The sequence below is a fragment of the Centroberyx gerrardi genome, chromosome 1 (assembly GCF_048128805.1).
Source record: "Centroberyx gerrardi isolate f3 chromosome 1, fCenGer3.hap1.cur.20231027, whole genome shotgun sequence".
Lineage (NCBI taxonomy): Eukaryota > Metazoa > Chordata > Actinopteri > Beryciformes > Berycidae > Centroberyx > Centroberyx gerrardi.
Genome location: NC_135997.1, coordinates 32164601 through 32180510, shown reverse-complemented (window position 1 = coordinate 32180510; position 15910 = coordinate 32164601). Strand labels below are relative to the sequence as shown.

General features: G+C 42.5%; 3 protein-coding genes across 3 annotated transcripts in view; 2 read left to right on the top strand and 1 right to left on the bottom strand.

Annotated features, from left to right (window-relative positions):
- LOC139920735 (protein C19orf12 homolog) overlaps positions 1-15910 on the top strand; it is a 252531-nt gene that overhangs the window by 223491 nt on the left and 13130 nt on the right. The window lies entirely within an intron of this gene.
- Positions 1003-10125, bottom strand: ccne1 (cyclin E1). The gene is made up of 12 exons (XM_071913146.2): positions 9990-10125; positions 9394-9444; positions 9085-9172; positions 8614-8676; positions 8133-8299; positions 7426-7561; positions 5811-5957; positions 4815-4910; positions 4065-4199; positions 3549-3660; positions 3146-3303; positions 1003-2184 (listed from the first exon to the last, which is right to left on the bottom strand). The coding sequence occupies exons 2-12, from the start codon at positions 9405-9407 to the stop codon at positions 2020-2022; spliced, it is 1281 nt and encodes a 426-aa protein (XP_071769247.2). The 5' UTR covers positions 9408-9444; positions 9990-10125; the 3' UTR covers positions 1003-2019.
- On the top strand, positions 10981-15838 carry LOC139920742 (uncharacterized protein F13E9.13, mitochondrial). The gene is made up of 6 exons (XM_078285145.1): positions 10981-11053; positions 11187-11269; positions 11398-11578; positions 12508-12658; positions 13305-13432; positions 15648-15838. Exons 1-6 carry the CDS (start codon positions 10981-10983, stop codon positions 15836-15838), a joined length of 807 nt encoding a protein of 268 aa, XP_078141271.1.

The following is a 15910-nucleotide window of genomic DNA, read 5'->3' as shown; positions in this document are numbered from 1 at the left end:
ATCTAGTTTATGTATGGCTATTCAGAAATGGTTTGATTGCTGATCTAGTTTCTGTGTGGCTATTCAGAAATGGTTCTAACAAGAAAACAAAAAACACACCAATGAGGGAGGTGCTGGCTATAAAAATATGCTGAAACTAAAGGAGGAAGATAACCGCACACTCATGCCAATGCCATCAAATATTTTAATCAACCTTAAAGACCCAAAAGGGTCTTTTTCAAGACCCTTTTGGGTTGAAACATTTCTCTTTTATTCAGAAATGGTCACACAATTTGTTTCCTACTTTACGTATTGCTTTTTGGCCACAGTGTGTGTGCGCGCGTGCATTTTACCACGACACAAAAACACAATGATGAATGCCTTCATGATATGATTTTCCTGTCAAAGTACTTAGAGATGACCCTCAAACTTTGTCTATGAAACAAATATTTCATAAGATAGTTGAACCTGGAACTTGGTCTGGATATGAGGACATATATCTAATTTTTAATTTCATCTGATCTAGTCACTGTGCTGTATTCCTTTAATGAGAAGTGTTATTTAAATATTTCTCAGTTGCTTGATCCGACGAGATTGCATTCAGTGTTCTCACGGCCAAAACTGACAGCATCACACTGACATCTAGTGGATTAAAGCCTGTGTGTGATTTCTTAACAGCAGGGAGAAGGCAGTGCTAGGTCAGCCAGCTGTTAAGAGGGAGTCACACGTCTCCATTTTGAGTCCATTCCTGTTCAATGGAAAAAAAAAAAAAAAAAAAAAACACACACACACACACACACACAACTGTGTTGTCATCCAAGTGTCTTATATGCCACATTGGCATGGTGAAAGGCTTACTTAAAATCATGTTCAGATCTCATATTTGCCTGCAAAAGGGAGAGGATGGCTGTTAAGATTGCACATGGTTTCTTCACTAAAAAGCTATAATACAAGACGCAGGAGTTCAATTTTAAAAACACAGTCTTGAGACATTGTCTTTATTGGAAAATATATGTAGCAGCATTTCATTTTAAAAAGTCAAATATAAATCTTACATTTTGGTGGTGGGAAAAAAAAAAACCTGTTGGGAGGGGTAAAAACAAACCGTTAAATACAATCAATATTTTAGCTTCTGAAGCCTGGCTGGTTCACTTGTCCATTTAGGTAGCCGAGCTACTGGTCCCTAAGCAAAACATGGCCATGTTTTGACCAACAAAATGGCAAGACTAGAGCCACATGCAACCAAACACACAATTATACACGCAAGCACGCACACACACACACACACACACACACACACACTTGTTTCCCCCCTCCGTCATGCAAAGCCCACTTTTTATAGCAGCAAACAGAGCCATAGATGACCCTAGGAATAGTTTTTTGGGCAAGTGAGTCCACTGGTAATTAAAAATATCAATCTGAGAAAAAAAACAAAAAAAAGACACAAAACCAAACACTCAAGCAAAATCAAGCAGAGACTCTAAAAATGTCTGTTCAGTTTAGCCTCTGCAAAGAAAATAAAATTAATCGACAACCACCACATGCATGTGTGGTAGGCAATTAATGCAAGCGTGTGGGTACAATGCTATTAAAAAAATAATTATCCTATTGGGCGGTCCTGTCCCAAACAGCCCTCCTCTTCCTGTTTTCATCCAAACTGGAGGGTTAAACGTAGATAAAACTCCTTGAGAGAGACATGGGGGGTGGGAGGATGGGGCATCCAAGCCATTTGATCATTGCATGTGAGCGTTTCCCCATTTTGCCAAAGTCTGCGCATATTCATGCACCTACTACCCGGAGATTTAAAAGCATTTGGATCGGTGTAATCAGCATGGCCTTAAAATGAGAGCCTGGTCCACCATACTGCTTCCATCTTTTCCACTGAACCTCATTGTGCAGATGTATATAGGTACTGCACACAGAGGCATAGCTGTTGATATTCAACACACCAAACTTCCGTTTCCCCCCCCTTATAGCTAGTAAGTAGAGATCCGGGGAGGATTTTGCTGTTCTCATGGAAGTTTCAGTGTTTTTGCTTCTCTACTCTGGAGTGCTGATCCTAGGTCTGATTTTAGGCACAGCAGCGTCCACCCGGAGCATCTCTTCAGTTTTCTCGCTGCTGAGGGGTGGGGTTAGGACGCCTGAAGGGACGGGGCAGTTGCCGTGGCGCTCCAGTTCCACTTCCTGGTAAGAGTATGCCTTGTCCTGCACGCACAACCACAGAAGAAGCAATATATAATTAAACACCATGGAAACACCAGAGGAATCGATGGAACAATGGACAGGAAGGAGGAAAGAATTATCAATACATGCCATTTATTAACAAAGAGGACTGAATAACCAAGACCTAAACTCTACGTGAGCCTTTGGTAAAGGTTAGACAACTGCACCTTTAGATGTGATAAGTTCCCGACTATGAGTTTATATGGAGCCTACTTTTTCATTAATAATCAGAATAGCCCATTCAGAACGAAAATGCCTCATTTAACCTCAAGCGGAATAAACTATTCCATTTGCTATAAAATTTTGTTTGGTATGAAAAGGGTGGTACAAACCTTTGCTAATCTTGAATTTCCCCAAGGGGCTTAATAAAGTGATATTTTATGATATCTTATCTTAATCTGTTCAATAGGATTATATATTGGCAATTAATAGTCATTACAGTCAATACATTTTTAAACCAACCACTTTTTTGGTTGGAATACATATTATTTCTGTGCATATTCAGCCACTTTGACAAAGTGATGTCAGGAAAAAGTCAAAAACATGGTGGGTGCAAAACTGAAGTGGTCTGTGGGCAATACAACTGTCTTGTTAAGAGTTTTATTCCAATTCCATCTTTGGTGCATGTGAAATCACCTTATCAGATCAGTTTATTTATTGTACAGTTAATTTGGAGTCTTCAGTTGGAAGGAATTTATTCAGAATGATTTTAGATGTTTTAGATACTACAGATTTGCCACTGACTGTTTAACAGCTTTGAAATTAGGGTAATATTACTAATGCCAACACTGGCGAACACTGCCATTTCAGGGGCCAAACAGTTTGCTGTCTGGTGGTGGATTTCTAAACTTATTCCACACAATTTTCAAAAATCATTGTGCCTTATCCCCACCACAATGTTTACAGACCTACATAGGAAGCCAGCAGTGTCAGTGTCACTTACCAGCCATGTGAGGTAGGCGGCATGGGTCTGGATGTTGTGCATGTCGTCGTCGGGGATTCCCGTGAACGTTTTCATAGACGATCCGCCAACCTCCTGCAGCGCCATGGCGAAGGGCACCATCCACCTCACGCACTCCTCTACCTCCACCCTCTTCAGAGCTGCAGGGAGAGACAGATGAACAGAGACACTTGGCATCAGTCAGGGCTGAACAACCATGGTAACACACAGGAAATATCGTGGAATAACAAAGAGAACAGAAGTTCACGTTACCAAAAACTATGATTGTACTTTTCTGACACTTGCCCAGGTTCAACATACATTTGTCATAGTCTCACAAATCCATGTTGTCGTTATCAACCAAAAAATATCACTGCTATCCAGACAAGAGAGCTGGTGCTTTTACCTGAGACGTTCTCCACCAGCTCCAAGGAGGAGAAGTGGAACAGGGCTGACGCAGCGAGGATGCCATTGGAGAACTCGAGGGAGCGGACATCTAGCATACACAGGTCCAACAACTAGGGAAAACATATGAAAAAATAATTATAATTTAATATGTCACATACATACCTGGAAGTAACATGCCAAAATAGTTTTTTTTTTTTAGTTCAATTCCCGTGTGTGTGTGTGTGTGTGTGGAAAAACAAACAAAACAAACAAACAAACAAACAAACAAACAAACAAACAAACAGGTGCAAACCTCAAAGCAGGTCCACACATCTTTTTGTTCCACCAAATCTTTTGTGATAAACATCTCAAAGTGTCTTGTCACACCAGAAAAAGACCAATAAGTTTGAAACGTCTGTCACAATTAGAATTTTGGTGGAACAAGAAAGACGCCCAGCACCAGTGAATGAGGTGGATAGACATATCACTTTTTATTTTCTCAGTTTACAACAAAAAAAAAAAAAACGGGGTGTACCTCAGAGATCTGCGTGAACATAGCCTGAGGGTATCTGGGGATGAGCAGCTCGTCGGTCTCTTTCAGGTAGGCCACCTGCATGTAGACGTTCAGCCAGGAGATTGGAGTCTGGGGGCTCAGACTCCACTTCAGCTCCTGTGTCAGAGGAGAGGGGATGAATAGGCAGAGGCTGCACGGTTAGAGCAAAAAAGCACCAATGCCTGTAGATCCAACTTCTGACAAGTTAACAGATCAAAACATGTATCGATTTTGTACAGTCCTATTATGCATTTGCAAGCTACAGCTAGTAGCAACTTAAAAACATGCTGTAAAAGTACAAATATCAGCCACAACCCCTGTCAGACAACAGAGTGACAACAGAACTCTACATTTTGGTGTAAATATGCATTTCCAAAAGTATACATCAAAACAACAGTAAACATGTCGTCCCCCTCAAATGTTGTAGTCCCCCTCTGGGCAAACTACAAAAAAAAACTTGTGACCTGTAATTGTTAGCGTCTCCCCGTTGGGCCAAGTGTAATTTTGAAAGTGCCAGGAGGCAGAGTGAGATGCGTACTACCAGCGTTTTGTTGAAATCTGATCAGTGGTCTGAGATATTGCATGCGACACATGGACGAGTGAACAAACAAACGAACAGACAGAAGGACCCCAAGCCACTGTGATGTGTCTGAACCCGGACCCATCTGAATCATTTGATTCATTTCTACATACTTCATGGATACATGAGGTGTGTTTGCGTGTGTCCTTTACCTTCATTATGATGATTTCCATACTGAGAATCTCATCCTCAGTGCAGGCTTCGTCTGTAACATATGCAAACTGATGAACCTTGGGAGGATACATCTCCTGGGAGAGGGGGAGAACCAATGACAAGAGAGACCAGCATTAGAACAAACCGAGACTTCTGATCCAGTTTCGGGTGGCATGGATCTTTGAGGGTGTGGTGATAGCCAAAAGGCTAGCAAAGCAGGCTGGTGACAGGAAGTTAACTGGTTTGAGTCTCAGAGATGAGGGGGGAAAAATCCATGTGGATGCCCTCGTCCCCTTCCAAAGTAATTGAGCTGCCCGTGAGTGCAGCACTGAACACCAAAATCCTCCTGTGAAGCTGCTCAGTGGCCAAAAGAGTGATTTGTACTGGGCAGATCCTAGGGGTGTGTGTGTGTATTTTGTGAAGCAGGATGTTGCCGATAAGGTAAAAAAGGGTGTGTTCATTCAACGTTCCCTGTATAAATAAAAACTTTAGATTTTTCAGAAGGCAATATTAACCTATATGCTCCCTATATGAATCAATCCAATTGCACCGCTACTCAAGGGGGGCGCTGTGCTGGAGATTTGCGGGGGAAATTAGTTTTATCAATGTTGTTGCAATTCCTACTGGTCACCGATAGAAGTCAATAAAGGTCATATATTAGTTAATGCACCTTTAAGGATCCACTTCCAGTAAAAAGTGTGTGCCAGTGTGAGAACATTATCTTGTCTCTCCAGTTTGGCATCAAATCCTACTCTTCTTAGGCAAGAATTGTTTTTTTTTTTTTAAATAAACATGTATTTAGCATTTCTCCTTAAAAACATATAGTGAAAAGTTAGAGATAAAAGGGTAGGGATATGCTGCAAAGGTTATCAACCAGATCCAAACCCACAAAGAGAAGAACATATTCACCCTCGCCTGCCGAGTCGCCACAGTGCACAACAACAGGGTTTTCTAATACTTCTATTCTACACACTGTGGGCTCCAATCCTTCCTACCTCCACTTTGGCAGCGATGAAGAGGCAGGTGATGCCTATGAGCTGCAGCGTTGATTTGAAGAGGTTGCTCTGTGTGGCCATGAAGCGATCAAAGTAGTCCTGGGCCAGGTGGTACGTCTCCCTGTGCAGTTTGTACACCTCGCTCACCTAATAGATGCAAACACACACACATAGAGGATCACTACACTGATGTGCATGAACTACCAGGACAGCAAACCACAGTATGTACTTGGCTAGTAGAACGTTTACGAGTGGACTATGGACATGAAACTGTACTATGCAGTTGTTCATACTGAAGATGAAACATAATACATAGCTATCACATTCTATATATGGACCACAAGAATACTATACAACGCTTGTTTGTTTGTTTATGTGCTACAGCCATTTCCTTTCCGTGCTAAAGAGGAAAACTGAGTTGCAGCAGCAGTGAGCTGAAATAGTTGCCTAAAATCTTGCCAATGAGTGAACCAAGTTCTCACTGGAGCCCGACTGAACTGTTGTTCCTCAGCTGACTGCCATTTCTCCAACAAGCTAAGCGAATTTGTGCTACGTGAAAGGCTGAGTGCAAAGTCATGTAGCTATTACTCCAATTCGAACCGTTTACAGTAGAGCAGAGGCTTCTTTTCTTCTTGCACCCTTATCATAAATGCCCATGTTAGGGAGTGCCAATCCTCCCTTACATTCTTTTGCATTAAGAAATTGTGTATTAACAATGGCAGCTGAAAAGTTAGACAGGTTATTCAGCTGCTTTCCACAAAATGCTTTCACAAAGGTCTTGTAAACACTCCCAAGTCAACCCCATCAAATGCTTTGTTGTTGGTAACATGTAATAGTTAAGCCTACCACACTACATAAACAAACAGGATCATGAGAACACAATCTCAAATCTTCACACTGTGCTCTTTTGAAAGAACTTTTGTTTGTGATTCACAGCAGCACTGATGAGGTCCCAAATCCCTTTCTATTCACAGCTTCCATCTTTATTTGCAACACAGCCCTTTAATGGCTGTTAGTCATAGCAACTTATACTTTATGAAGTGAAGAGGAGCGAAAAAAACATCAAAAGGATAAAGCAGATAGGCCCTTCATTGAATGCGATTAGGCTAAATCAGATTGGTGAACTGTGGTTCATTTTGAGACGCTAGGCATTTTAATAACCATTGCAGCTCATTCAGTTTCAGCACAGTGATGTTCAGAAATCACAAGGTGTTTGTTACTGCCCTACATGATACTACTGAGCACTCCACAACTCTGTTAAGTAACAGTTACACCATGGGATGTTTACTGATGTCACCCAAATTGAAGTTACATTTCTTCAATAACCAGCGTGTGCCCCAGAAGCAAACTGGGAGTTTGCAATTTACCATCTGCAAATGAAGACAACTGCAGACTTAAATACAAACTATCCCTGTCAGGACTGAGTTGGGTCCATTTCAGAAAGGTTTGAGTTCACATATTGTGTTCGATTTAGAAACAAGGCTGTCTAAATGCTCCAAGTTCACTTAAACAGCTCAAATGAACCAAGTGAAACCCCATTTATGCTTTGTCTAAAACAACAATGCTGTAAAGAGGTGTTGAATTGGGGTCCAAGGACCCAGGCCATGCCACAGACCTCCATGAGCCAGTCCAGGAGAATGGCCCTCATCTTGGGCTGGAGATGGGGATGCTTCTCCATCACATTGACGTCCCTGGTGTAACTCTTGTCCTTCTCCAACATGTTGTTCCATACCACATCCTTACTCGCCCAACTGAAGGGAAGGCAAACATAGATACACTGGTAAAAAACAAGGCTGTCACTTTATTTCAATGTTCAAAGAGAGTTGGAATTTCCAAAACTAACAGAAGTCAGACGACGGAAAATCACATACAATAGTGTAATATTGCTAGGCTCTATCAATTACATTGAAAGTAGGATTTTCTTTGTAGAAGTACATAAAACAAGATTAACAAAAACAAAACTATTTTTCAATCAGAGACCTGTGCTTGTATGACTGTTTTAAATCTAATCTCTGCATTCAGGATAGTAGCTTGTTACCCCAGTTTCAAATTATATTTTGTAGCCATCACTTCACCTTGGTGTTTAACCCAACAAAACCTGTAGACTGTATTTTATTTTTTGTGGAACTTGTGGTATATGCCATTACTCAAGTGTACAGAATATTTTGAATAAATCTGAACTAATGTCTACTGATAATGGTCAAGTTAAGCCTAGGCCTGCTGCCTTGAAAACTCTGTGCTTAGAGGGAAGACACTATGGGGGTGGTTTCAGGGTACTGAAGCCTAATTTGAGATAACTGACCACACACCAGCAACACTCACCACAGTGCAGGGAGAGGGGAGGAGCGCACGGGGGTGACAAATATGTTGTTGAAGGTGTAGTGGGGGAAGCCTGTGCCAATCAGGGCAACCGGTTGGTCCTCTTCCTGATCAGGCGTGGGGATCCACCTGTGTGGACTTGTGTAACCAGCGTCAGGACTCCAGCCCAGCTGCACAGGAGACAGAGGGATGAAAAACAAGGAAAATGAGAGGGTGGGGTGAGAATAAAATATGCAGGAGAATGGCTAAAAGAGTGTAATCATTAAAGCCTGAAAAGAGCCCAACCACCCAGTCAGTAGTTCTTTTGTGAATTAGCGGCTGAAGTAGACTTGAGCAACCAAGCTTATTTACAAGCAGTGTTGCATTTGATCCAGTACAGACATGAGTGATGAGAGTCAGTGACTGGACCTGACAGATCTGAGATGCGAGTGAAGACTGGGGTAAGACGCATGTTGTATGAGACCTAGAGTGGAGAGATAACTACCTCAGTGTTACGCTGCTTCTTCTTAGTCATCTCTGCTACCTCCTCATCAGGATCTTGTAAATACTGAGGAACCAACAAGGAGACAAGGTTATTTTGAATGCGATTCAGTTCAAAGCCATGGGCCCCTTCACAGGCCCGGCTAGATTAGATCTCATTCATTTCCACTTTCTTTTTCCTCTATGGCAGTTGTGAGTTTGTGAAAGGTGGAAACTGAGACCTTTCCTAACAGGTGTTTTGGAATGTCAGCAAGGATACCAATAAAAATAACTGTCATCATATGTAATGCAATTCCAGTTGGATGATGGTTAAAATAATAGTTCTACTTGCAGGCATTGACAAAGTGACATCAGTTCTATATTTTGGGCCAAGAGGGCTTATATTGAAAACCTGTAGCTAAGGTTAGCGCCTAGGCCAGCCACACTAGTCACTAGCCACCCAGTAGCCAGCTTGGCAGATTTGCAGACTACTTACAATAGCAACATCTGCCTTCCTCTTTCTCGCTCGTGCTGCATTTTCCTTGGGCGCCTCGGGAGCAGTAGACTTCGATGCCGTCTCTTGCCTAAAACAAAGTAGCAGAACATTATAACTGTAAAATACACCGTATTAACCGTTAATGTTAACAAGCTGGGTTAGATATGTGAATACACTCAAAACTTGGTCTTGTAGCGGCAAGCTAACTAGCCGGATGGCTAGCTCCATCAACACTACTTTTCACTTCGTCGTCACACACTTGATTGACACGCTTGATAGAGTCATGAAAATAGTGAATTTGAAACTCACCGTCTTCCTAGCATTATACTCAAACGCGTGTCTCTCAAGTTCGGAGTAAACCTGTGAATGAGAAATGTGTTGTGTTTTAATTTTCTTTGAGTTTAACAACACATTAACACAATCCCAACCCCCACTCTGAACTCCCTCCTTCTGACAAAGCCCAGCTCAGCCGGGCGCGGGGAAATGGAAATGGGACGCGATGTTAAAACTCGATAAAAAGTACGAAATACTGCAAGGATAGTCATGAAATTAGTCAATGAGCAACACCTGACTCTATATTATCTGCTGAGTCTTGTAGTTCGATATATTGTTATTGAGAACTTGGTTATTTTCCCCCCAACAACTTTGGACAGCTGGCTGGCCGGATAATGGCCGAACCCGGCACAGCTGGGACGCTTATTTCTCTCCATTCACCATCTCTACAACACAGCAACAACATCAATCATCCATCTAACATGGCCGCAATTTAAGTTTTAAAACAGCCTTACAAACTTTTAATTCATCATCCATATTCCAGCTTGTTGTAGCTTAGCATTAGCTTAGCTGGGAAAGTTGCAGCTGAAATTAAAACTAAGCGTGTTGGTTGGTTATTTTCATGTACTCACCTCAAGATTCCGCCCTTGAAGTTCACTCTTATCCACGGTTAAAAAATAAATATGAATTATAATGTTTAGGCCTAACTTAACTGCTAGATAACTGCTCTGACACGAAGGTAGTGTGTGTCCAACAGGCTGCTGGTTCCTCTGAGCTGGCGCCTTCTAGGGAACAGATGACTTGAGGCATCAACGTCAGGGAGGAGGCGATTTAACTTGGCGCTAAACCACCAACTTCAGCAAGTCTTAACAGCCTCATTTCAGCTCCATTCATCACAATTTCTTCCCATGTAACACATGCAGAGTAAATACGTTTGACACCGTCGATGCTTTGTGTACTCGTTGAAAGGAAAAATAAGTTTTTATACATTTAACCGGTAATAGGGGCGTGAACGTTAGAGTGACAGCTGAAGGGGTGGGGCTTTGAAACAGGAAGCGCCCAGCCACCGCGTGGCTAGTCTGTCAGATGTAAACAAAGAGCTGTATTCCTCCCGAATAAACGGAAAATAAAGATATCACGACTAGAATATTTTGAGATAATGACGTTTTTCCATACTACAACCTTTACAGATGGCTGTCACTCGCTGTCATCCTAGACGCATGTATTATTTAGTCAATAAATTAACTATGTTAGCCGGCGGGTGCTTCTACCAGCGCGGTAGTGTTCTACCGGCCTGGGCGTCCTTTCAGCTCAGTACACTGCGGGTTGCCATATTTGCTCCTATCCCCCTATAGTATCCACGAAAACTTTTTCCAATCACTAACCTGTTGCTCTGCCTTAAATGTTTTCAGTGTTTTCAATTCCGGTGATGGGGTGATATAAGATAAAACAGTTCATTTTCTTTATGACCGGTTTGATATCCATTTTGAGGATGATTCTTTAAAACAGTTTAGTCAAACAAACGTGACCCTTGGCCAGTCACGTGACCCTCATGCTAACCCAGAAGCAAAATAGTTCCAAGATTGGTTTTTTGCTACATGGTTGCTTTTGGAAAACACGACCATGAAGTTTTTGGACCTTTTTGGACGCCTAAAATCTGTGGTTATTGGAATGATTCATGTTCAAGCCTTACCAGGTAAACTGAAATGAGCAGTGACCCTTGTCTTTCCAGTGTTTTTTAACGTGGAATTCAGATGCCATCATGTGTGATGTAACCAAGATGTAACCAATGTAATCCCAGATGTAACCAAGTTGCTCTTTCATCCCAGGCACACCTTTAGGTGGCATGAAAATCTCCCACATCATTGAAGAAGCATGCAGAGAGGCTGAGATCTACCATAATGCAGGGGTTGTAAGTGGCTGCACAAAGAAGCATTCCGGGCAACTGCGAATTCCTGAGACATTTGAACGGTATCTGAGCTGTTCTGTGAGAGATCTAGTAAAAAAACAATCACCATTGCTTGTATACCCCTCTTTCAGGACGGTCTGATCATCGAGAACATGCATGACATCCCTTACTCTTTCTCCGTGGGCCCTGAGGTGTGTGCCTCCATGACCGCAGTGTGTGCCGCCGTGAGGGGCCTCTGTCCATCGCTGCCCCTCGGAGTGCAAATACTGTCTGCTGCGAACCGGCCTGCACTGGCCGTAGCTCTGGCTTCAGGTTTTGCATCAGGCTTTGCATCAGTTACATCACTGTAATACTGTATATGAGGCTAAATATCCTGTTTGTGAATTGTATGCAAATGTGTTACAGCCCGGACTAGCTTTTGGATTCATCAGCCAAGTTAATTTCTTAGCAGCCTAGCTTTTAGGATAGAATAGAATAGAATAGAATAGAATAGGGATGGGACGATATGCTTATCTCACGATACGATTCAACATGCAATATGGGGTTCACGATTCAATACAATCACGATACGATGTCATAAATAAAAGTTCAATGACTACAAAGTCTGACTGTGCAGAATTAGGTTTATTTCTGACACAAATCTTTCTAGCGATGGCATTGGCTTGCTAGAATGTAAGCAACAATTAAAAACTGTCATTGCAGAGTGTAAATAATATAATTTGGATGGAGAGCTTGTGAAATTGTGATGGTCAAGCGTCTCATTTGTGATTACTACAGCAGAGTAAAATGGAGCGAAATATCATGATTCATTTTTCCGTCCCACGATACGTATTGTCACATTTTTGTATTGAATTTCGATATATATCGTCCCATCCCTAGAATAGATCAGTCATTTGCCATCTTGGCCAAAGAGTCTGCAGGGTTTCATACCAGCCAAACACTACAGCAGCTGAGTTCACAAGTTAGTACACCTTCAACCAGCGAGGGGGATCAGTGACATTAGCTTCTGTAGTGTTTGGTTTGGACTGAAACCTGCATACTTTTGGGTTATGATGGCGCACGGTTGAAGACCTTTGAGATAGTATGTTGTTTTTCATCATAGAAATGACTGATTGAACAAAGTTTGGCAGTCAGAGTATCTTGTAGAACTGTCAGACACAGCCAGAAGTTACCAGCATTTGACATGGTGCCTACTGACCACTTAATTAACATCCTGATTATTATGTATTGTGTTGTTGAAGGTCTGGATTTCATCAGGGCAGAGGGGTACGTCTTCTCCCACGTGGCAGACGAGGGCCTTCTGAATGCGTGTGCTGGCGACCTGCTCAGGTACCGCAAGCAGATCGGTGCTGAGCACGTCCAGATCTTCACCGACATCAAAAAGAAGCACAGGTGAGATCATCGTCAGTGAAGCTGGATGAATTAGGGGAACTTGATGATGTGGAATTAAGACTTGGAAAGTGTGTCTGACACTACTATTACTATCTGTAATTACAACAGTTGTAGTGATGCACCAATATCAGTAATTTTCTCTGACCATACTTATGCAAGTGGCAAAACTACTTAGACTCATGCCATTAGTTTGGGGTCAGTGGACAAAAATAATCCAAATTTTATCATACTTCTCTCCATTAGAGCAATCAAAGGTCCTTATATGTGTGAAATAGGCTCAAAAGCAGGTTGCTTGACTATGGGTATCAGGTATATGGGTATCACAAGGTATGACAAATCTTGTATTTTTCAATCAGTCAGTTTTATTGGCCAAGTAAGTTTGCACATACAATGAATTAAACATGGTGGGTTGCTCCTGTTGGTCAGGTTAAACACAAACAACATAAGATGATGAAAGAAGCTTATACAAAATGTAGAAATTTAGGGAATAGGTCTCAAATAATATCTTGTCAGTCATCATTGCTCCGCTTGTCCCTCATCATACCTTAGGGTTTAGTGTATTTACCATGTTTTCAGCCCACTGTCCACCAGAACTAAGACCAGTCTCAGTTCATCCCTGTGTGTACGCATGTGTGTGTTTCCCCAGTTCTCATGCCGTGACGTCGGACGTGAGCATCGAGGAGACGGCCCGCGCCGCCGAGTTCTTCCTCTCGGACGGACTCATCATCACGGGAACAGCGACCGGGGTGCAGGCAGACCCACAGGAGCTCAGAGGTACGGCCACAAACACTCCAGTGTATTATGTTCAATTTTGATACATTTTTATGTCCCATTCTGTCTGTCTGTCCTGTGAACACAATAATAACAACACATGATAGAAACAACATACTTACACCACAAGTTCTCCGTATAGAGTAGATGATCTGAGTAGATTTTGGCACACCTTGCTGCATAAATTAGCATATTAATGAGGAAAAACAGATTTTCTTGAAACGGCTATGACACCTTAATGCTTTACGATACTGAGTTCATATTAATACCGCCCATGTGTTATGTGAAGACAAATATGTTGACATAGACATATTTGGAAATTAATGCACCAATTAGCTTAATTGATGACCATAATTAGTATAACTGGTTATGTTTAATATATGATGGTGATTATGGCAGGACATTAGGCAGCTCAAGTGCCTCTTGTTTGACAATTGTGGAAGCGGTGATCGCCCTGACAGATGCATTTCCATTGATGTGATTAACTATTCACCATGCGCTCATTGTGAATGGGGGTAAATTGGGATAACCTATTACTCTCTATCTTTGAGTCAGTCCCCTGTCTGTCCACCAGAGGCCACCCTCCTCTGTAGCAGGCGGTAGCAGGATTCAATGGAAAGAGTTCCTGTCAGCAGTGTTCACTGATCACTTATTGGTTGGGATGGTTTACATTCACACCAGCGTTCAGCAGTCACCCAATATGGCACCCATGTGAAGCCTGGGTGCTCTGTGACTCGGTTTAGGAATGCTTAGCATTTACTTTGGGCATGGATGGACAAGAAACACAACCCCCCCCCCCCTCCCAAGCCTAGTCTCATTCTCTCTCTCTCACACACACACACACACACACACACACACACACACCATCTTCTGTTGTTGAACAGTTGAAAATGCCAGAGTGTCTTGAAACTCCAATGGGTGGGGAGTTTTTTTTCAGTTTCAGCACCTGGCCAAGTAATCGCTGAGTCACTGGTATTGACCAACAACTCTATCAACCCCCATTTTGTGACACGGGACAGTAAATGTCTTACTTACTGTACCTAAAAACGAAAGAATGAACTGACTTCCAAGGGATTTTGCTGCACAATCATCCACATGTATGCTGGTACACATACATGCACACAAACATGCACACATTATGAGCAGAGGTCACTATTCTCACATTCACAATGCCACTGAATCATCCATTGTTGGTGACGAGGACTAGAGGTTAAACCAGTGTCTGTGGAGGCTGTGAGGCTGGCTGCTTGCCCAATAAAAGGCACCCAGGTTTGGGATGAGGGTGACTCCAGGTCCTCCATCTACTAACTCTGGAGGGGCCATGGGTCTGCACCACCCTGGACCATATCCCCTCTAACAGCCAGGCAACTAATACTGACAGCAGCCCTGCTATTTTAAGCAGAGTCTCCGACAGGACAGACAAGACTGTAACACTTGAAGCCAGACAGGCACATGGGACACACGCACACACACACACACACACACACACAGACACACACACGCACACACAGACACGCATACACGTGAATACATTTGTAAACAAACATGCTCTCCTCACCCCTCTCTCTCTCTCTCTCTCTCTCTCTCTCTCTCACTCTCTCTCTCTCTCTCTCTGACACAAACATGCAGGCACAGGCCAGACAGAGTGATACTTGAGCTCACATGCCAGTTTGGAGGTTAGCCTGTACAGTGTCCAAGGTCCATTGGGTGTATCATCCTGTAGGCAGTTCATTTAGCTCCTTCTCAGCACTGCAAAACACAAATGCAGATTTTGTGTTGACGTATATGAGCGAACGCATCAACAGAAGCACAAATCTCAGCGGCATAACATATAGGATTGTGTATCTGGATATGTATATAAAGTCTTGACTGGTCATAGACTAGGCTTATAATGCAGCTATAGAGCAGGCCTATACACAGTTATATAGTTGGTGATCATCATAGACAAACAACCACCAGTATAATAGAAATCAGTTACATTTCATTTATCTCAAACCTTAAATGGCCCTATCTTCATATAACTTACACCAGTTTGATACTACTCACTATTAATTTATCTTAATGTGTGCAAACTGAGTTTAAGTGCTTATACAGATATAATAGAGTGCTCAGATCATGAACTACACTGGTAGATACAGCAGATGTAGCCTGCATTGTAGGTCAGAGGACAACCATGCATGCTTTTAAATCTCGTTGTTTTAACTGGTTGCTTTTGCAGAGGTTTCCCAGTCTGTGGGAATTCCAGTGCTGATCGGCTCAGGAGTGACCTACGATAACGTGGAGCGCTACCTAGACGCAAACGCCATGATCATCGGCTCTCACTTCAAGAAGGGCGGCCACTGGGCCGGTGCAGTCGACCCGGAGCGAGTCAAGAGGTTCATGGACAAGATGCATCAACTTAGAAAATGAGAGAGTTCTTCTGTTTACTGACTGGCAGGAGACAGTTTCTGTGTGTTGAAATGTGTCACATTATGCACGTCA